This window comes from Mycetomoellerius zeteki, unplaced genomic scaffold (assembly GCF_001594055.1).
Source record: "Mycetomoellerius zeteki isolate Tzet28-1 unplaced genomic scaffold, Tzet1.0 scaffold135, whole genome shotgun sequence".
NCBI lineage: Eukaryota > Metazoa > Arthropoda > Insecta > Hymenoptera > Formicidae > Mycetomoellerius > Mycetomoellerius zeteki.
The window spans coordinates 1,756,399-1,778,224 of record NW_017256287.1 but is presented as its reverse complement, the minus strand read 5'-3'; the positions used below and the strand labels follow the sequence as shown (position 1 = coordinate 1,778,224).

At 31.1% G+C, this 21,826-nt stretch overlaps 2 protein-coding genes across 2 annotated transcripts in view; one reads left to right on the top strand and one right to left on the bottom strand.

The window, feature by feature from the left end:
• Positions 1–5,235, top strand: part of dsb (scavenger receptor class B member debris buster) — a 31,917-nt gene extending 26,682 nt beyond the window's left edge. Inside the window, exons 3-9 of the mRNA XM_018461953.1 lie at positions 962–1,122; positions 1,506–1,644; positions 2,833–3,036; positions 3,189–3,333; positions 3,462–3,713; positions 3,805–3,923; positions 4,220–5,235. Coding sequence (XP_018317455.1) covers positions 962–1,122; positions 1,506–1,644; positions 2,833–3,036; positions 3,189–3,333; positions 3,462–3,713; positions 3,805–3,923; positions 4,220–4,651 — 1,452 coding nt within the window. The 3' untranslated portion in view covers positions 4,652–5,235. The remainder of the gene's footprint in view (positions 1–961; positions 1,123–1,505; positions 1,645–2,832; positions 3,037–3,188; positions 3,334–3,461; positions 3,714–3,804; positions 3,924–4,219) is intronic.
• A 2,233-nt stretch (positions 5,236–7,468) lies between these two features.
• LOC108731613 (X-linked retinitis pigmentosa GTPase regulator) lies at positions 7,469–20,072 on the bottom strand. Its single transcript, XM_018462012.1, is given in 13 exon segments — positions 7,469–7,708; positions 7,806–7,903; positions 8,714–9,518; positions 9,623–9,706; positions 9,784–9,905; positions 9,986–10,150; positions 10,507–10,659; positions 11,013–11,336; positions 12,017–12,079; positions 12,389–12,481; positions 13,805–13,930; positions 19,899–20,004; positions 20,007–20,072. Coding segments are annotated over 13 exon segments (2,229 nt in total). The 3' UTR covers positions 7,469–7,684.
• Positions 20,073–21,826: the final 1,754 nt, after the last annotated feature.

The window sequence follows — 21,826 nt, the reverse complement described above, 5'->3', positions numbered from 1 at the left end:
ATAATATCAATTACAATAGTATAACTTGATAGGGTAACGAAGAGCCAACTTGAAATCAATTCAGAGATTATTATATAAGTAAATTTTATTATCTATTATTTACTTTAAAACTAACAATTATTATTACTATAATTAAGTAATTACGTATACTAATTTTTATTATTATTATAATTAAGTAATTATATATACAAATAAATAATTTAACTCTATTAGCAGTTATAATAGTTTATAATATCTATTTAGATAATATCTATTAAATATATTTATTAAAATATCGAATAGATAGAATAGATTTTATTATAATATCTATTAAATATAGTCTGCATGATTTTTTATAACATTATCTCATAAATTCCAACGTTTCAGCTATCTGTGAGATTTGATTAATCTCCGGAAAAGCGATTACATTAATGTCTGGTTATTTATCCATGCTTAGTTATTTAATTACTGCAATCTTTGCAACATAAATAAAGATTTATTTCCGTTTTTAAACTTTCTCTTTTCGCACATTTGCTTGTTATTGAGGATAATCAAAATAAAGATTTATTTACAAAAAGAATCTTGAAAGTGATTTCTCATGTCAATGATAAATAAAACAGTAGGGCGAGTTTCTCAGTATTACACTTTATTTTTATTCTTCTGTTTTTAATTTCTCCGGAAATTATATGAATCGCATCGTGAAATAGACATTTGAAATGCAAAGAATCTACTCGTGTAAGAATTTCAGGTGCTCCACGAAACGATTAATATGCAATAAATCGATCACTAATAATCCAATTTTCTAAGATTATAAAAACTTTGATGACTTTTTTTGAGTTGATTAATGACTATTTTGTATAAAAATATCATGATAAATTACTCTAAATGCAACGCCAACGTGCACGTGTACAAATTGCAGTTTTGATGTGAGAGAAATCATATACGCTGGTAATAATCTCGGGAATTCACCATTGCTTTCCAGCAACTACGACTCTGGAATGGCTCGATCTCGTTTCAATATTGGCAGAAGCCGGGCGTAATTCGATTGACCAAAGTCTATATATTTAACGTAACCAACACAGAAGGTTTCCTGCAGTATAACGAGAAGCCGAAACTCCAGGAAATAGGCCCGTTCGTTTATCGGTAAGATCTTTTGTTTATTTAACGTTGAGGCAATCGATGAGTACAGATTTAAAATTTGCGTTTAAATCTATTTTTCTTCGAATAGTTATGTATCTTTATCATTATTTTAATTTTTTTAAATCTTACATTTACATTTCAAAGTAATGTGCAAATTATCTGCATAATTCAGATTAGGTATATTTATATAAGCGTAATTTTAGACGAGTTTTTTTTTAATTCATTGACTGATCAATCGAACTATGCGCAAATGCAACTTCGTTTTGTAAAAATTGCATTTGCACATAATTGATTGACGCGATTGATCAATCGATGAATTAAAAAACTCGCTTTTTGTTAGGCAACAGTAATCAATAAGAAAATTGAATACCTACATACTTTTGCAGAGAGGATATGGAAAAAGTTAACATTGTGTTTCATAATAATGGAACCGTTAGTTATCAACATAAGAAAATTTTAAATTTTGTGCCTGAATTGTCTAAAGATGGAGATATTAAAGTGATAGTGCCGAATATACCTTTGCTGGTGAGTTAACGTAAAAATAAAATTGTAAATGTATTTTTACCACACGGAGATAATTTTTTCTTAGAGTTTATCCTGAAAATATGATTGTCCTGGGATAACACTGTATTTCGAAGAATTTTATGTAAATTTCTCTCATTCATTAATAAAATTACAATAAAATATATAATAAATTTGATTAATTTTACTGAGGTGTGCACACTCCAAATCTGTTGCAATGAAATTTCACTGCATTAAATTGAAATTTCAATACAGCCATTAGTGGCAATTGCGCCAATGTTACTGCCAGAATTTTACTGCAAGATGAGAATGGAAAATCCATTCGATAATTGGAGTAAAAAATTTACTCCAAAAAGGAGTGAATTTGGAATAATGACAGAATAATGTCAATTTCCAAACCCAGATAGCAAAGTCTGCGAAAACAAATTTTGAACAGAGCATGCTATCAATCTATTAACCTTATTTTTAATTATAAATTTTTAAAAAAATTATATACATTATAAATTTAATCTATTTAATAATAAAATAATGGTTTAATGATATAATGGTATATTCGTATATAATTTTTTGCAAAATAAATTAATCTGTCTCTTATGTCTATGTCATATGTGTCTCGAGATGCGTCTCGCCCGTAATGACCATGACAAACGATAAACATGCGACAAACGACATAGCGGTGTTATATTGCTAAATTCACTCCTTAAAGTAACATTCAATGTATCTTGCAATGCATTATCAACTAACGTTTAAACCATTTCGATTAATCAAATGAAATAGTCCACTCCTTTACGTACATACGAGTGGACAGATTAAGCAGTGAAAATCCACACTTAAAGCAATGATTTTGCTACTCACTTTTGTTAGTAGCAAAATTTTCATTGCTACGGATTTAGAGTGCATGGTAAAAATCTTTAAAATATTGTACCACAATTACCATATTTTCAGGATAAATTTTAAAAGATAATTCTGCATTAATATACTTAATAGAGTATTGGCTGGAGTATTCATCAAGGATTTCCAATGAGTGAAATGTCTAAAATTGAACATATTCTAAGAATTTTTAAAAAAAGATCTTTAAGATATTTCATTAAAGAATTCTGAAAGATATCTTAAAGTTGTCTTATGCGTCGATTTTAAACATTTTGCTCATTGGGTTTGAAGATATAAGTAAACAAGTATTTTTTTTTGTAGACACTTTCAACACAAAGCAAGAGTCTCCCTCGTTTAATTACAATGGGATTGTCAATTTTCTTGAGTGGATTAGATATGAAACCCTTTATTCCTATAACTGCGCAGGAATTAGTCTTTGGGTACGACGATCCGTTAGTTAGTCTAGGTCACAAATTTCTTCCTAAAACAAGACGGCCCATGAGTAGAATGGGACTTCTTCTTGGAGTGAGTATTATGTAATAATCATTATATATATATATTATATATTCGCTTTCTATATTTTTCTTATATGCAAAATAATTGCATCATAATATACATATACTGTATGTGTCAAATACTGTAGTCTAGAGTAATTTATAATCAAATCCCGATTGTAGAGAAACGGTACATTAAGCGAGATATCTACGATATTCACTGGACACACAGACATGAAAGAGTTCGGTTTGATAAATCGATTGAACGGGCTCGATCATTTGCCATACTGGCCAAACGCACCGTGCAATTCCATTACGGCTTCGGAAGGTAATCTTTTTTCTATTTTATTTTTACACATAAAATAGAACAGTATGTTAAAATTGTAATTCTCCTAAAATTTCATTGCAATAAATAAAACTGAGTTGTTTCGAGTAAACTTGGAATGTTCTTTGCAGGATCTTTCTTTCCGCCGCGAGACGAGACTGGCGCGGATATCGTTCACATTTGGGACAAGGATCTTTGCAGGACACTTCCGTTGCAATATCGAGGTCCAATAGAAAAGGCTGGTATCAAGGCGGATTTATATACTCCTTCGGATATAATTTTTACTCGAAATGAAACAGCTAAAGAAGATAACTGCTTCTGTTCGGATGGCATTGACACTTGCCCTCCGCAAGGCTTGCAGGATATTAGTCCATGCCAATATAGTAAGTGTTTTATATTTTACAAAATTAATAAAATTTCTGAACATCCCCTTCGAACTCTATTAAAAGATAAAATCCATGCTTTTTATTTCAGGTGCACCAGTATATCTCTCGTTCCCACATTTTTATAAGGCGGATCCTAAATTGTTAGATGCTATTGATGGACTCAAGCCAGTCGAAAACTTGCACGAAACATATTTCAAAATCCAACCAGTGAGTAAAAGCATAGAAAAAATATAATTTTAATTTCACGATATGCACCATATGCTCTCCTAATATATTATAGATTAAAAATTACTGTTATTGTATGTATAAACATAGTCTGCAATTCGTTTGTTAATTAAGCTTGGCTTAAAAATAATAATGAATACAAGTTTAAAGAAGTAATAAATAAATAGAAAATTAATAAATGAATTAATAAATAGATTTGCAGTTAAATAAATAGAATATAAATAGCGAAGACACCATGTCTAAAATTTAGGATACTCAAGATTTTTTTATTTTCTCAGAAACTAGGAGTACCGATTGAAGCAAAGGTTCGCGTTCAGTTGAATCTGAAGATAGAACGACAGTCCAATATCGGGGTGGTCGCGAATTTCCCTGATATAATATTCCCAATTATGTGGCTCGAGGAAGGTATAGAAGAGCTTACTCCGTCCATTAGGAGATATATTTATCTGGCGACCACGTTTGCCGACATCGCTGTGCCCTGCTTGTCGTGTGGCATGGTTCTAATCGGACTGATAGTCATTATTACGGTATTCGTAAAGGCGTATAATAGCCCGGTATTGGCGCACGAGGCGATCGAGCTTGGTAAGAGGACCATTAGAAGAGGATCGTCTTTCCTAACAACTAGCCAGCATCGATTGTTGGTCGGTCGGGACTCTTATATCTTACTAAGCAATAACGATATCGACGAGAAACAGAGTATGGAAGTATGATGGACATTGCTGTGTACGTGAATTCTAGTAGAAGCGCTGATGCTAAGCGTGTTTACAAAATGAACGGTAATTAATGACGTCTAGTCTTGATTTCTTGTAAAGTAAATCAATATTGATACTAATAAGACGTTCGTTAATACTAGAGAATAAAACAAATATTCAATAATTTGAGAAACAGAACAAATTTATTTCTTATTGAGCTTTTGAGGATTAGAACTTGATGATTATCAAAAGAATTTAGGCTTGTGAATAAACAGAATTTAGAAATCTCAGGTACTAAGGCGATTAAGATTTGAGATATTTAGAATTTAAAACACAAGTATGTAAAACACAAGGTACTCAAGATCCAGGAAATTTAAACTCTAAATAATTTAGAATATGATTAACCAGGATTTTAGTATTTAGCGGGAAATAGGATTTGCGCGAAGGATCATAGACTTGTATGAAGAAAGAACTCTTTATCAAGACTTTATTCATTAATCAATTCTTATACAATTTTTTTTATGCAACTTACTGAAAGATTATGAACCTTTTATTTACATATATAATTTAGGGTTTATTTTCGGTTTTATAATATCATTAAATAGAAGCAAAAACCACGTATGTTTATCAATATTTCTAGGCTAATTAGGACTTAGAAATTATAATTAATCTCAAATGTTTGGAACTACGTCGTTTAAATTGGATTTAAGCATTCTGAGTATATACAATTTTAATATTCAATTTTATTATAAAGTTAAATAAATTAACGTATGTATATACGATAAATATTTCCTCTGTTATTTGTGAATGATTTGCCACCTTGTCTAAAAATCAGATTAAAAATTAAAGCTAGGCGTCATTAATTGGTAATAAGATTAAAATTGTTGTACGAGCTCCTGCGAAGTATGATAGGACATAGTGTAATATGAAATGCGTTTTGTATGACTACTACGTACACCAAAGTTATGACGGTCAAGAGGACTAATTAATTAATTACAAAATATGTACAGCCAAAATTGGTTTGTATTTTATATGTAAAAAGTCTTCTTCATTTTTTATACGGATTTATTCAGTTGAAACCCGCAGAAAGTTTTGTCGTTTAATGGAATTCAAATTCGCCAAAGAATACATATGCACATATATATATGTATGTGTGTGTGTGTGTGTGTACAGGGTGACCCATCTCTTGAAACCATACAACTTTTGTCTGAAACATTTTCTTGTAAAATGCAAAGGAACGGAAATATTTGGGGTGATAGATTAAAATGGGTCACCCTGTATATATGTATAATATGTACAGAGTGAGGCATACAACTTGCACACCTCGAAAAACTTCTAAACTATAAGTTGTATGAAAAACTATTATATACAAAAGTTGCATGACTTCGAGGGGGCCATTACATAGTGCATAAATTTTTTTTATAAGTGGAGGTCTTATAAAAATTTTAAGGTCAGCTTCATTTTTTAAATGGAATTATATAAATATTTTATATCAATATATGCCGGAATAAAATATTTCGTAAACTATTGGTTTTTTTTATATCTTTATCTTAATACTTTTATATGCAGAATAGTTAAAGAAATCTATTAGAATAGTAGAGAAAAATATTATGTAAAAAATTCATATAATTTTATTTAAAGAAATGAAATTGACTTTGAAATTTTTTTAACGTCTTCACTTATAAAAAAATTTATACACTATGTAATGGTCCCCTCAAAGTCATGCAACTTTTGTATATAACAGTTTTTCATACAATTTATAGTTTACAAATTTTTCGAGGTGTGCAAATTGTATACCTACCCTGTATATACTATATACATATATATAAAATAATATATACATATATATATACATATTTATATCCATGATCTTTCACAAAATGTGTGAAAGTAACACACAACCATTATAATACTATATAGTTATAATGAAGTGTAATACAGTAGCATTTTCCATTTTTAATTATGGAAGAAAAGGCAAAATTTTGGGATTTGATGGATTGTAAGTGCACAATAATTAGGAATTACCTGATAATTTTTAGTATCGCATGAAATCCCAAGATCATGTAAAATATGTTATTGTGTCTGTGATTCCATCCTTATTTATAAATAATATGTAGTATGCATTCGAATAGAGAGCAACGAGGGGAAAAGTTTCATTGGCAATTATGCGAATGGACGAAACTTTCACTCGTAGCGTAACAGGATAGCGCGTAAGATGATGCTTCTTCTCAACGTGTCTCCCACTAGTACTCAGCCATAAAATCTAGTGCAATATTAGTGATCGTATGTTAAGTATACCATCGCCGGCAATGTATGATGAAACAACGTCGATTAGAAGTAAGTTCAATTGCACCGACAACTTTAGCGCTATATTTGTATTTGTGTAAAGCTAATTTCGGTTAATTGATTGAAGGAACGCAGTTCTAGCTATAGAAGAATATTGGAAAAAAATTTAGATAATTACGGTTAATGTTAAACGACGTCGATGCGTTATAAGTTAATTATGATTTGACAATCAATCAAATGTGTGATACATCGAGGACGCAACGCGACTATGTATCACATTTTAGTACTTGTAATCTATTCCGAAGATGAAAACACTGTAAGATAAGCTTGTTATTGCCCGAATAGAATTTTGTAATTGGACTTTAATAAAACATATTTATCCAAATATTACTATACATCTTTTACTTTCTGCTGTCATCTATTTTATATACTATAGCATGTCGATTTATGGAATGCGCGTCTTTCTGATTATATGGAATAAATTCCTATAATTAATATTTATAGTGCCTAATAAAGATCTTATTAATTCAGTCGGCATTAAAAATTCTCGTCGCTGTAAATGAGAGATAGGAATTGACGCGATATGTGTAATACAGAAGTTATATTAATTCTATGTAAATCGATCGATGATACTTATTTCTTTTATATTGATTATTGGAGATTTCCGGTTCCTTGACGGTTTTGGTCCCAGCGATAAACATATATCGTAAGTATATATTTTATAAAAATATAATGAATTGTAATGTCTCTTCAAAATTTTGTTGATCACAGAATTGTGCATGTTTTCGACTGGAATGCAAAGAAAAAAATTCAATAATAATCGTATTACAAAATAATAAAATTATATCTCTTCCATGAAATATTTTTTATGTTATTTCAGCTATACCTTAGCTTTCGGATTGCTTTTTTCTGCGCTGCTTGATTTCTTAGTTCCATTTTGTTCCTCTTGTTGCCGTTTTCCTTTGAACAATCTCGCCATTTTAGCTAAAAGACAATAACCAATTGTGTAATTTTTATTCGCAAATTCAAACATTCTAAAATTAATAACTGATTGACAAATAAAACTCTCTTTCACAAAGTGAATTTAATTTAAATAAGCGAAAAAGTGTAGAGGTCTTATTCGGTCAAAGCGGATCTTGCCTAATAATATTTTTGCATGAATTTTACAATTTTTAGTTTATGCGAACTGTGCACTGATTATTTGTTGGTCTTAAAACACAGTCCTAAACTGAAACCGGAGTTATACAATACACAATACTTTCTAAATTCCTTGGCGTGAAATCTCACTTCAAAAGAATGAAAATACTGCCATCATTAAAAAAAAGTAAAAATATTTGCACTCTTGAATAAAAGTGGTAGATTTTCATTCTTTCTTTGGAGTAGGATTTCACTCTTTTGAAGAGAGAGATTCACTCCAAAATAAAGAAATCTCACTCTAAAAGAGTAAAATGTCATTCCAAAAAAGTAAAAATTTGCCACTTTTATTCAGGAGTGATATTTTCATTCTTTTTCAATAGTGACAGTATTTTCTTTTGGAGTGAGATTTTATTCTATGAAATTTGCAAACTAGATATCACAAATTAAATTAACAAGCAATTTAATAATATATTATTTTTAATTTATGATATATTATTTATGCTAATAAATTCGCTGTAAAACATTTATTGCAACAAATATCACCTCAGCCAGGATTCAGATCAAAATCTTTCTACATTCGGTGGGCGGTTTTAATAATTGTGACTACCAAAACGTGTTTTATTTAATTCTTGAAAAGAAGAGATATGCCTGTTTTACCTGTTCGCGGCGCTGGAGATTGTACAACATCAGCATCGTCCTGTATGTCCACTTCTGCTTTCTTTGGTTCTTCAATGTTTTCATCTTCCTCGACTTTTTCTATCGAATTTTCAATAGCTTCCACAGTTTTTTGCGAAATTGCTGATAATGATTTTCTAGCTGTTTTTGCACTTAAATTTTCTTCGTTACTCGTCTTCATCTCTTCATCATCTTTTTCTTTTTCATCTTCTTCGTTCTCCTTTGAAGATTCTTTTTCGCTTGCATCTTCGATACTTGCAGATTTTAGTCTCGGTGGTTTCGGTGGTGGTATAGGATTCGTCGTCGTTTTCTGTTCCTTTTCCTCTTCTATCCTCGAGACTTCTGATTCTGTACATTCCTCAATATCTTGTGCCTCTATCGCGCACACTGCTGTTTCCATATTTTTATTATTTTCTTGATTTTCATTATTTTCATTAATATCTTTACTTTCATTACTTCCTTTGCTTTCAATATTTTCATTATTATAATCCTCATCGTCGATTTGATCTTTTTCTTGAGAGCTTTCTGATGGAATAACTTCCGAAGATGGATTTGTAATTTTTTCGTCTTCTGGTGAAGGTGAAATTTCTTCGTTATTAACAATATCTGTATTTTCTTTTGGCGAAGAATTTGTTCGAATGTCATTATTATTAGATGTTTCACTAATTTTATCATTATGATGTGAATCATCCTTTTCGTCTGTCGATTTTTCTATACTGTCCATTCGATGTTCATTCTGCATATTTATAGGAAGTTTTAAAGGAGGTAGAGAACTTTTTTTCTGTTCCTAAAATTGATAAGAACCCATAAGCAAATGTATTAATTAAAAATAAAAACATAATTAATAATTCATTTGTCATACAAATCTGTGCATAATATAATTGCATTTACCATGGAATCCGATTGCCGTCGCGATTGATAATCTATCTCATGTCTTCGGCCAACTAATATTGTATGACATCCTCCACAAGCAACCTTACAAAGTGAACAAAACAATTAGAACGCGATGAAAATATGATACATATTTATTTAAAAAGGAGAAAGAAAATTACATCTGAAACAAAAAGCTCTTGATACTTGGCAGCAAATGTTACTTCATGAACATTATTTTCATTTTCTTCTAGACCCAACTTTCCGTGTCGACCATCGCCACAAGTGAAGAGTTTGCCGGACTCTGTTATTAATAATTATAACGCGATTAATAAGAGGTTTACAGACTCCAGAACATAATGATTAAAGCAGAATTTTAATTACCAGTAAGTATAGCAGTGTGACTTTCACCGCAAGCAATTTTGACGATTTTTTCATCTTGAAGAGCCCCGCGTGAAAGCAGTTTTGGTGTATATGTATCGTTAACATTTATGCCCATACCAAGTTGTCCACTGGCGTTACTGCCAGAACAGTAAATATTGCCATTTTCTAAAAATGCACAGTTAATTTTTACAAATCTTGTAAAATTCCTGTTATTATACAGCCATAATACTCTCAATTTATTGCATTTTTTTGTTTTAAAAAGGCAGTAATAAAATCCAAAGGAAAGTTAACAAAAAATATCGAAATTGTTATATTATAAAAACAAATATTATTCTTTAATAAAACTTTTTGAATTTATTTTTCGTTAAGTATAGAACGTTTACATCAATTTGTGGGAGAAAAGATTATAATATTCTAGAATACAAAAAATGAAAAAATATCAAATCAGAATTTTTAGCCACAGATTTGTGAATACAAGCCGCATTTAAAGTATATCGCTATCAAAATCTATTGATCCCAACCTGCTAGTATAATTGTGTGATGACCACCACATGCGACATGAAGTGCCGGTGCCGGCAATTGCATCTGTTTCGGTGCAATTTGCGTAGAAAAATTGATGTTGAGTCCGAGTTTACCACTTTCCGATTCGCCGCAGACATAAACGAGACCACTTTCTGGAAACAAGCCATATTATATACATACATGCTAATATATTTTACAATCTCTCGTGTTCATGCGAGCAGCGATAAGCATGCCGCAGCGGAAGCGATTTCATCTTGCAGAAAGTGTACTGTGACGTTCCAGAATGACAGATTCTTGGAACTCAATTTTATTTTCTTGGATCAATATCTTAAAACAGTTTACTTTTCTTTCTTTTGCACTAAACGAGTATAAAAAAGATATTTTGTAGAAAAAAAAACATAAAGCGTTTCATAACGTTTTTGTTTATTTGCACGTACACAGTTCAAGCTATTATATAATTTATTATATCGCGTAAAAATAAGTGTTATCATCAAACATCCATTACCAGTCAAGAAAACTGAATGATAATATCCCGCGCTGATTTCCTTTACCGGTTCAGGAATGGGAATCTTCATAGGCTTGTAAACCAAACCTGAATTTTCTGGTAATCCTAACTGTCCTTCCAGATTGCTTCCCCAGGCCACAACTCCTCCATCGCTTGTCAGAGCCATCGAATGATGCGATCCCGCTGCAAGTTGGACGATCCGTGGTCCAGCGAGCCCACAATCGTAGACCAAGATTGGAGAACTGGAACTATCACCTATCATGGAATTTTCCCGACCTAGTTGACCTTCTTGGTTGCTGCCGCACGCAAAGATTTTTTGGGCACCTAAAAATCATTTCAACATAATTGTTTGAGTTGTTTATTAACTAAGAAATTAAAAAATTTACATATTTATCAAATCAAAACCGTTTGTAAAAAGATAATAAAATAAAAAAATTAATTTAACTTTCGTTCCAAAATGTTTAATTAAGATAAAAAATTAGAAAATCCTCTGATAAAATTAACTGTAAGAATATTTTTGCAAGCTATTTGCTTGAAGCGATCTTAATCATTTAATCGAAATTAACATCTCGAATTCCTATTTAGAAAGTTAGCGAAGTGACGTGCCATTTAAGAGAGTTCTTATCCAGTTGATCCCTTCAAAGAACAAGTTTGAAGTTGAATGACTTGGCAAATATTCGCTGAAGTTCATGACACGCAAAGCCACATATAGAAACGGTATGTTCACTTAATACCTGCCATCCGTTAATAGCAGTTATATATATATGTATAAAGAGTGTTCTAGACATCATATATTTAGAATAATGTCTATTGCTTTGACAAATATAGAATCAATTATTTAGTCAAAAATTAATTTTGCATTTTTCATTGCTTAGATCTTTATGATATATGTTATGTTGAGAAAATTTCATAGATTTAGATTTTTATATGTATTATCCAGAGAAAGTACGTTTTGGAACACTCCGTATATTACGATACACTCCTACGCATAATTCGCTTCTTACCTGTACATATTAAAGTATGCGCTCTCCCACATGCGACGTGTGTGACTTTTTCCGGTTTCAGAACTAAAACACGTTAGATTCTCATTAAAATCATAAGTAGAATTTCATTAAACAGAAGGATTTTAGAATAAATAACTTCGACATTTAGTAACTATAAATTTCTGACATGTTTTACAGATAAAGTGACTTTGAAAGAAATTCATATTCATAGAAACTAAATTTAATGATATACATATTAGCAAGAAAAGAATGTTAAATGTTAAACATAGAACGTAGTCATTTAATATTAAATCTAGAACTTAATTTAATATATTAAATGCAATTATTTTATCAATGCAAATTTTTTGCTGTTACGATAGGATGGCTACAAACTTTTTACACACGATGGTTTGCTGATATGGTTTTTATGACCCAGACCCAGTTGACCCCAATCGTTACTGCCAAAGATAAAGAGTCTGCCAGTTTCTAAAATAAGAAAGGAAACAAGGCGGCTGAAGCATCAAAATTGAAGAATACATTTACTTAGATTATAAAGTCCACAGAACATTAAGATGGTATCTGCATTTACATAACAAAATATTCAAGAAATCTAGGATTTAAAGTATGTAGAGATATAAATTTACGAGCAATAAACATATAGTTACATAATTTAAATTGCGATACTAAATAGATAGCATAACAAGTAAACGTGTATACAAGTGAAGATCTAAAGATCCAAAAGGAGTCATAGGAAAATTATACAGAGAAATGCGTAAATATGATTTTGTCATTTAAGTAGCAATATATTATAGAAAACAAACGAAATAAAATTTGCATTGCAAATACAAAAATATTAATGTTTAGTGTATAACTGCGAGATTTAAACAATGTTTCATCATCTTTTATTATTATGTATAGCCTCTTCTTCATTTTCACTGATATGCAATATATTTTTTTATATGTGAGGTAATAACATAGTACGCGTTTCATCGAGACGCGTAGAGCTAATAACATTAACAATGTCTGCTACACCAACCACTATGTGTTCAATATCGATTAACTGGGCAATGTATATTCCTATGTAAGCATAACTGAACTATATATACTCCTTGCACACATACATAGCATGCTACAGAAGCTGTGATCATATATAGAATTGTACAGCTTCGCATTACAAAATCATTTCATAACGCAGTAATTAAAATTGGCGATTTTAAATGTGTGTTATTAAATATAAAAACTGAGCAATATAATATAAATACACGAATAAGAATTAGATAATAGTTCGCAACTAAATTCAGGAAAAAAAAGAAAAAAGTTACTGCCAAATTAATTATAACAAAAGTATTCTTGTCTTTTTATTAATAAGTATCTATTTTGTCTGCAAACATTGCTTATTACGAATACATGGTTTACTGTCAACGCTACACTTTGCAACATTGATTAACGATAATCAATGAAAGGTATAACCAATCTGTATTGTTAGTTCCTTCCTTATAAGAATTATTTCTTTCCAATAATTTAAGTTAGATTTATTTCAAATTAAATTTGAATATTATTTGGAGCCAGTATGATATCTAAATTATTCAGTTTGGATCCAATCTGAGAGGATGGTATCCATATAGTAATTAGATTTAATCTGAATTTAATTAACCTAAATTAGTTTCACTTATTTTGAATATCGATGATTCACTGAAACCGATGCTGGCCGGATTATATTGGATTATGTCAGATTAAACTTGGATCATTGACTTTTCAGGAGCTAATGTATTATAAATTTCTCTGTAAAGAAATAATTTCAATACTTACGACAAACAACGGCGGAGTGTTCATCCCCACATTCAATGGTAACAACCGGATCCTTACGTATGAAGAAATGCGACGCAATGTTGTCCGCGAATCTGCTACGGCCGATCGTGAACACTGCCCCAGTCTCTACAATGTGCAAAAGTCGATACATCGTTAAATATTGAAAGTAACATGGAGCTTCCTGTTTTAATTCGTGTGAATTTTTCGATTGATACTCAATCAATCTCGTATTTCGATTTTTGCTTTAAAATAATAAGCTTCCTTTTTAGAACTTCATACTAAAAAATTTATGGTTAAAGTTTTTAATATAAATCTCTGCTTAAAATCATATCTTTATTATTATTATTATTATTGTTGTTGTTATATTATCATTATTATTATTATCGTCTTTAAAAATCTATCCTGACGTATTTGCAACACGCACGATCATAATCATTGCACATTGATCTTTTGCGAAGTTATAAATGCATTATAAATATATTTATATTACATGTATTTGCGTGTGAAACAACTACAGTTATCAGCAATCTAATCTCCGACTTAAACAAAAGTTATATATTTCCAGATTTATCACGTGTAATATAATTTATATAATCATGCATAGAAACGTAACCTTTAATTTTTTTTAAATCAAAACTTCAACACTATTTTTAGAAAAAAATTGAATACGATTGTTATTATATCTAGTTATGGCAATTTAATTTAACCTTTTATAGATTTTTCTATTTCTGAACATTATATGAGTGGAAATATTATGAATATATTAGGTACGACAACGAAGTACAGTTGAGTGCAAGTTTTATCACTGCGTAACCTTGGCATAAATTAGGTTTAAAAGCCAACATGAAGTAAAAAGGACCGGAAAGACGTTAAGACACTAAATGCTGTTCTAACACGAGATTAACGGTGGTATTTCAGCCTCACTTTGCAAAGGTCAATAACGCAAAACCGGCGATAAATCCTTTGAAATCTACGCTTACGTTTTGCTTATCAAAAGTTCAAGGCGGCCTTTTGCATAATTCATTACGCATCTGTCCTTCATTTGGACAGTAACATGAACTATCTCATCAAGAATCATTCTATTAAAAACTTTTTTAAGTAAGTCATGAAATTATAGTGAAAAGTATAATTATAATACTTGAATCTTTAGTCTGAAAGTATTTCCTTCAATCTTTAAAAATTTTCTTAAAGCTTTAAATTTCTAAATTTTTATATTTTTAACTTTGCAAAATTATTAGCTCCCAAATTTTAGCTCCAAGTTTTAGCTTAATTCATAAACAATAATATTATCTAGACTGTTGTATGAATAAATCAAATAATTAAGGAAAAATGCCTATAAACAATCGCGACTAGATTTTCTTCTTCTTCTTATTCTTAGTTTAGGGCAAGCCCTGTATCATTCATCTTCAATGCTGTTGTTCTTCTTGGGAGGTGGATGTCCATGATTCCACCCATCGTTTGGATGGGCGTCCCGGCGGTCTCGTGGAGTTCGGTCTGCCAGTTTTGGCTATTTTGGCTAGTCTGTTTCTATTCTTTCCACGTGTGCATTCCATTCTCGTCTTCTTCTTCTCCTTGTCTATCGTATCACGTCCTACATCTCACATCTCTTTCTTATCTCCTCGTTCCTGATCTTATCCAGAAGTGTGACGCCAGCTATCCTTCTTAGGCCTGATTTCACAATATACAGGGTGTTTCCAAATTAAATCGCAAAACTTCGGGAGCGTGTAGAGGAGTAAAAAACTAAGAAAAAAAGTCCTATAGACATATGCTCGTTTTTGCTCCGTTTCAGAGAAATCGAAAAAAAATGTTTACATTTCTTGCCATATCTAGCACCGACATATTTGATTACATTTTCCACTTTCTGTTATGAATTTGTCAGTCGCTCTTTGAAAGCCTTTAACAGTAGATGAATTTTGTCTTTTGCAATATGCCGCGTACGTATTCTAATAGTGAATATGCTGATATGGTTTTTGTATACGGTTTCTGCAACGGTAATGCTTTAAAGGCGGTGCGAGAATATGCACGACGATTTCCAAACAGAAGAGTGCTGAGCAACATTTGAGAAATCGTATCGTAGCTGCAGCGAACAGAATATCGCAAGAACAGTGCCTGGCTGCTACAAGAGCCGTGTTTGACAGATGCAATGCTTGTATTGCTGCAAGAGGTGCACATTTCGAACAAAATCTTCATTAAAAAGTTTATAAATAAAATAATTAAAATAATAAATTAAATATATTTTTTTCTTTTTTCGTGATTTCCTGCGAAACAAAGCAAAAAGGAGCATATGTCTATAGGACTTTTTTTCTTAGTTTTTTACTCCTCTACACGCTCCCGAAGTTTTGCCATTTAATTTGGAAACACCCTGTATAGTTACCTAAGGATTAAAGGTAACCAAGAAATTCATGAATGAATTTCATTGATGAATCTATTGGTAATCTTTAATTTTTAGGTAACCATATATTGTGAAAATAGACCTTAATGTCCTTATTTCTATTGACCTCATAATATGTTTTAACCCTGGTGTTTCCGCTCTTGTTCTCGCCGCGTATGTGAGTATCGGGCGTACTGCGGTTTTGTATATTCGGATCTTGTTTTTGGTGGAGATAAATTTATTTTTCCATATGATATCCCATAGGCAGCTCGATACCTGCGCTGCTTTCGCGGCTTGTATTTGCGTTTCTTTATAGTGATGTTTCTGTTGTACGAGGCGATGGTTCCCAGATAGTTGAAGGATGATACCTGTTCTATTATCTAGTCATTGGCTATTAGTGCCAAATTGGCTACTTTGCATCTGATGGGCTTCCTAGATATGACCATTGATTTTGTTTTTTTTTTACCTATATTTTCATGTTATATTTGTTTGATGCTCGGTTGAACTCGAGGAGTAATCGATGCAGGTTATCCTCGTTCTCTGCTATATGAAGACCGCATCGTCTGCATAGCACAGTATCTTGATCTCATCCTTGCCCACTGAGTATCCTTTGCTTTTCATCTTTACACTTTCAATTATTTTATCCATGATGGTATTAAATAGTATAGAGCTCAAACTATCGCCCTGGCGTATTCCTGTCACTGGAATCTCCTATGTGAATTCGCTGTCTCTCTTGATCTTTGTAGTGTGTTGTTTGTGTTCATGTCTTCTATTAATGTAATTATTTTTGGGTCTATTTGTTTTTCGCGCAATGTGTGTACTACGTCTGTCAGTTTTATCCGATCGAAAGCTTCCCATACAGTACCGAAAGTTTTCAGAAATATCTCAGAAATATTTCAACTGAAAAGTGAAACATTTCATAAAAATTGCGAAATATATCTGCAACATTTCTGAGACAGTCCTGAAATAGAAAAATGTTCGCGATTCTTGCACATGAAACCTTGTTGAAAGATTAATGAAATGAAAGATGATTAATGTTACAGAAAGAATCTGCAATCTTTTTGAAATATTACTAAAACTACTTTTTGAAATATTATTAAAAAGTTTTCAGTTATTTTTAGTACTTCGAAAAATGATATTTAAATGATATTTAAATATATATTTGATTGATACTTCAATAATATTTAAATTTATTATGTCGACATAATAAATTTAAAAACACTATTCTTTTTACTTACATCTTTTTGGATAAAAATCTGCCTTTTTTTTGGAGGATATTAAAAAAGGCTTGACTTTTGCCCAAAAGAATATAAATAAAAGAAATAGTGTTTTTTGTAGATCTCCTGAATATGATAAAATTATTAAAAAGTTGGCATGTGGGGAACACTTTGTAAAGTAAATAAGAATATTGAAATTTCTTTAAATATATCATGTTCATGCTTAATTTTCAAGGTGTTCCCTATCGATCCCGAACTTTTTATTAACATTATCGTATTCAGGAAGTCAAAATCTATAAGAAACGATTCCTTTTACTTACACCTTTGTAGGCAAAAATCGGCCCCTTTTTAACATCCTTCTTTGTATTTAGTCTATTTTTATATAAAAAAAACATGCCCTATACAATATTTTGGTTGCCCTACTTATATTACTAATATTATAATTTTGCAATGTGTAAGAAGAATCATAACATTCTAGAAAGATAAAAACAAATGTATTCCGCTTTATAGAAAAATTGATGATCCCCGAGAAGTTCACATATTTTCTAAGGCTATTGACCCAAAGGTCGGTTAATAGCCGCCAAATTGCTCGGCAATGCAATGTATGTACATAATCTAATAGTCGATAGCGATTCTACGCGGATAGCAATTCATTCATATGCAAACATTCAAAATACAAGCAGATTAGATTATATCGAAAGCAGTGTGGAGGCTACATATGTGTACATTGAAGAAATATATAATATTATATTTAAAAGTGCAAATAATTTTAAAGATAAAATTTTGTTAAAGATAAATTGAAAAAATAAAATTCTTTTTAAAGAGATATAAATTCATCAGATAAAATTCTTTTTATGAGAGAACGAGAATAGCTGTGAACATTATGTATATAAAAAATACATTATATTTATAAAATTATTGTTAAAGATTAGATAACAGAAAACACAATAAAGACTTCTGATTATACAACATATCAATGAAAATTATAAAGGAATGTTGGAAGTCAGAACGATGCTCGGTTCTCTAATAACAAAAATCTTTTTAATAATTCAATAAATTAGATGATATATACATACATAATTAAAGAGAGATTTAATGATAAAAAAATTATAAAAAATTTTATTATTGCAAATGTACACCATTTACCGCGCTATTCCCAACATCTCTTTTAACTCCACTGTACTGTTAAATCTATAGTGTCAAATTTAAGCAAGTCACTCGACGCTTCAATATATATTTAAAGAAATTTTAATATTCTTGTTTACACATTTTTCAAGGTGTTCCCCACGTGCCATTAACTTTTTAATAATTTTATTATATTCAGGTTAAAATCTACAAAAAACTACAAAAATTATTTCTTTTATTTACATCTTTTTGGGTAAAAATTTGCCTTTTGAAGGATATTAAAAAAGGACCGACTTTTGTTCAAAAGAATATAAATAGAAGAAATATATACTGTTTTTGTAGATTTTGATTTCCTGAATATGATAAAATTATTAAAAAGTTCATGGTATTTGGGGAACACCTTGAAAAGTAAACAAGACTATTGAAATTTCTTTAAATATATCATATTTATACTCAATTTTCAAGGTATTCCCTATCGATCCCAAACTTTTTATTAACATTATCGTATTCAGGAGGTCAAAATTTATAAAAAGAAACGCTATTCTTTTTACTTACACTTTTGTGGGCAAAAATCGGTTTCTTTTTAATATCCTCCTTTATCAGACGAGTTAAGTGGTAGTCTGGTGAGTAGGAATTTTTTATCCCAATTCGTTTATCTATTGCAATATAACAGTGCGCGATAACGCCGACCAGTAAGTTAATGATATGAATGCGCGTATATGACTCGCATGAACCACAACGGTGGCATTAGCCGATTAACGACCGGATTGTGCTGGTAGTGGCACGCTCCTAAGCAACCAGCTACTGTTCGTTATTGAGGACATTCAACGCCACGCTGATTAAAGAGCCGGCTAAATAAAACGATTTTGCAAGCTTATTTAACGAACGAATTGTATGCCGTTGATCATAATTCGCAAGGAAGAACTCGATTGCAGATATCTTGTTCTATAAGCTGTACAGTAAAACTTGGCAACTTAAATCGCGTACATTTGCAACTTTCACGACCCCGCGTCGGTCATGCAATTCCAACAACTCAATTATAATATATCATTTGTCATCGAGTGAATCCTGCGACTACATACTCGCAATCGCTCGATAGCAGTGGATTATATTGCAATAGAACGTATCGATTTTCGTTTCTTCACGCCGCAACACGGCACGCGAAATAAGAGGGTACACGTTGGGGGTTTTAATAATGCCGGGGAAGTTGTGGCTATTGTTCAAGGGATCGATTACACAGTCGGCGTTACGATGATCCACGATACTCCACAAATTTGCAGTGCATGATGAATTTGTGTACGTTAAAAAAATTTCTTTTTTTTCTCTCTCTCTTTCGTGTGTGTGCGTGCTTTTTCAATTGTTTTTTTTTAAATTATTTTACCGGGTATGGTCTCTATGTCTGGCAGGCCCATGGTTTGCACTTTGCGCCGCGCAACTTGCAGCCAACTGACCGCCAGGTAAGCAGGCATGCTCACCGGCGCGGCTAGGCCGCGTTCAAGCCGGCCACGTATCCTAGCAACTGGAAATCAATTTCTAATGGCAAGTATGGCAACATGCGCTACTGCCTTTCTTTAAAGCTAAAGAACGGGAGCAATCTTCGACAGTGTCGAAAATGACCGATTTTGTCATGCCATTTTAATTCTCCAGAACTAACATCAAAATCTGTAACACAGTTATTGATACTGGATCTGTATAAGATTCATTTGTCGATTAAATGGCACTAATTAATTTGAAGAAACCACAAAATGATATAACTCGTATAAAAAAAGAGTGAATACTAAATATATTTTTATAAAGAAACATAGGGCCCATTTAACTTATATTGATTATAAGGAACTAAAATGACATAACTTGTATAAAAACAAATGAATATACTTAATTCAGCAAACATCAAATTTATACATGTAATGTATCCGTTCTCAGATGACATAGCTGATGTTTTTTCATCGTTGTTTTAACGATATTATAGATGTCATTTTGAAAAATGATAACAAAATAATGACAAATAATGTCAGTTTGTTACTTAGATATAAATTCCCATTCAACATATAAATGTAATAATATGTAACTATACGTGTTATATTACAGTTATATTGTTGATTGTAAAATTACAATTGTAACAGATACGTTATATGTAACTTAATGTTTGCTGGGAGAAATATAGATATTTTAATAAGAATAATGTAAATTTGCAAATCTCAAGGAGAACAAGAAAATCAAACTAATGTCAATTTGACGAATTTATGTCATTTTTTTTGGTCGTGATAAAAATCTCGATCTCAGATGATCTAAGAATGATTTTATATATAAAGTTTATATATAAATTTATATATAAAGTCATTTTTAGATCATTTAAGATCGAGATTTTTATCATAATTAAAAAATGACATAAATTCGATCAATATAACGTCAAATTGACATTATTTTGATTTTTTTGTTCTCTTTGGGATGTAATATAAAAAAAATTGAATTATTTTGTTATTTGACAAAGAGATTTATAATTGAGTGAGTTCAATTTATAGACCTACTCATCAATTCCAGAAAGTTAAGTTTCGTTTCTTCTTATTATTTCTTCACTCGCAAAAGCAAAAGATAGCACATACATTATAGCTATATGTTACAGTTATACTATTAATTAATGTATATTTAGCATGTTATATTGATTTCTACGTAACACTCTAAAGATATTTATCTCTTAACGTAAATATATAATAAGTTTGCGGGAGTGCTTTAACAATATTCACAATGCACAGAAAAAGCTGATATTATTTCAGATTGAAAGGTATAGAGATATGGTCCATGCAATTCTTATAAATGAATAAAAATGCATTCAGGATTGAAAAGCATTCATTTTAACACTCGTGAATCCATATTTCTGAAAATCTGAATCCATTTCAGTCCATTCTCGTTTGCTGGGTCTTTCTTCTGGAGAGAAAAAGAAGAAAGATGAGCCAGTGCAAAAGTTAAGTCAAAAAGAACCTGTTTAAAGCTAGAAACACAATGGATATAGGCAATAGGTACAAGCAACAGGGAATAACGAGCCGTCCAATCAGAGCTCTGGGATATAATATCGAACTTATATCCTAGAGTTCTGATTGAATGGCTCGTTATTCCCTGTTGTCTGTGCCTATTGCCTGTGTCTATTGTGTTTCCAACATGTGTCGCTTACTGGAAAGCATACCATATATCAATGGGGTCCCAGGGATCTGTGGATAATTGAAGAACAATGATATTATCGATAATTGATACAAATTTATGATTTTTAACATAATAAAAATATTTGAATAATACATTATTAAATTCATTATT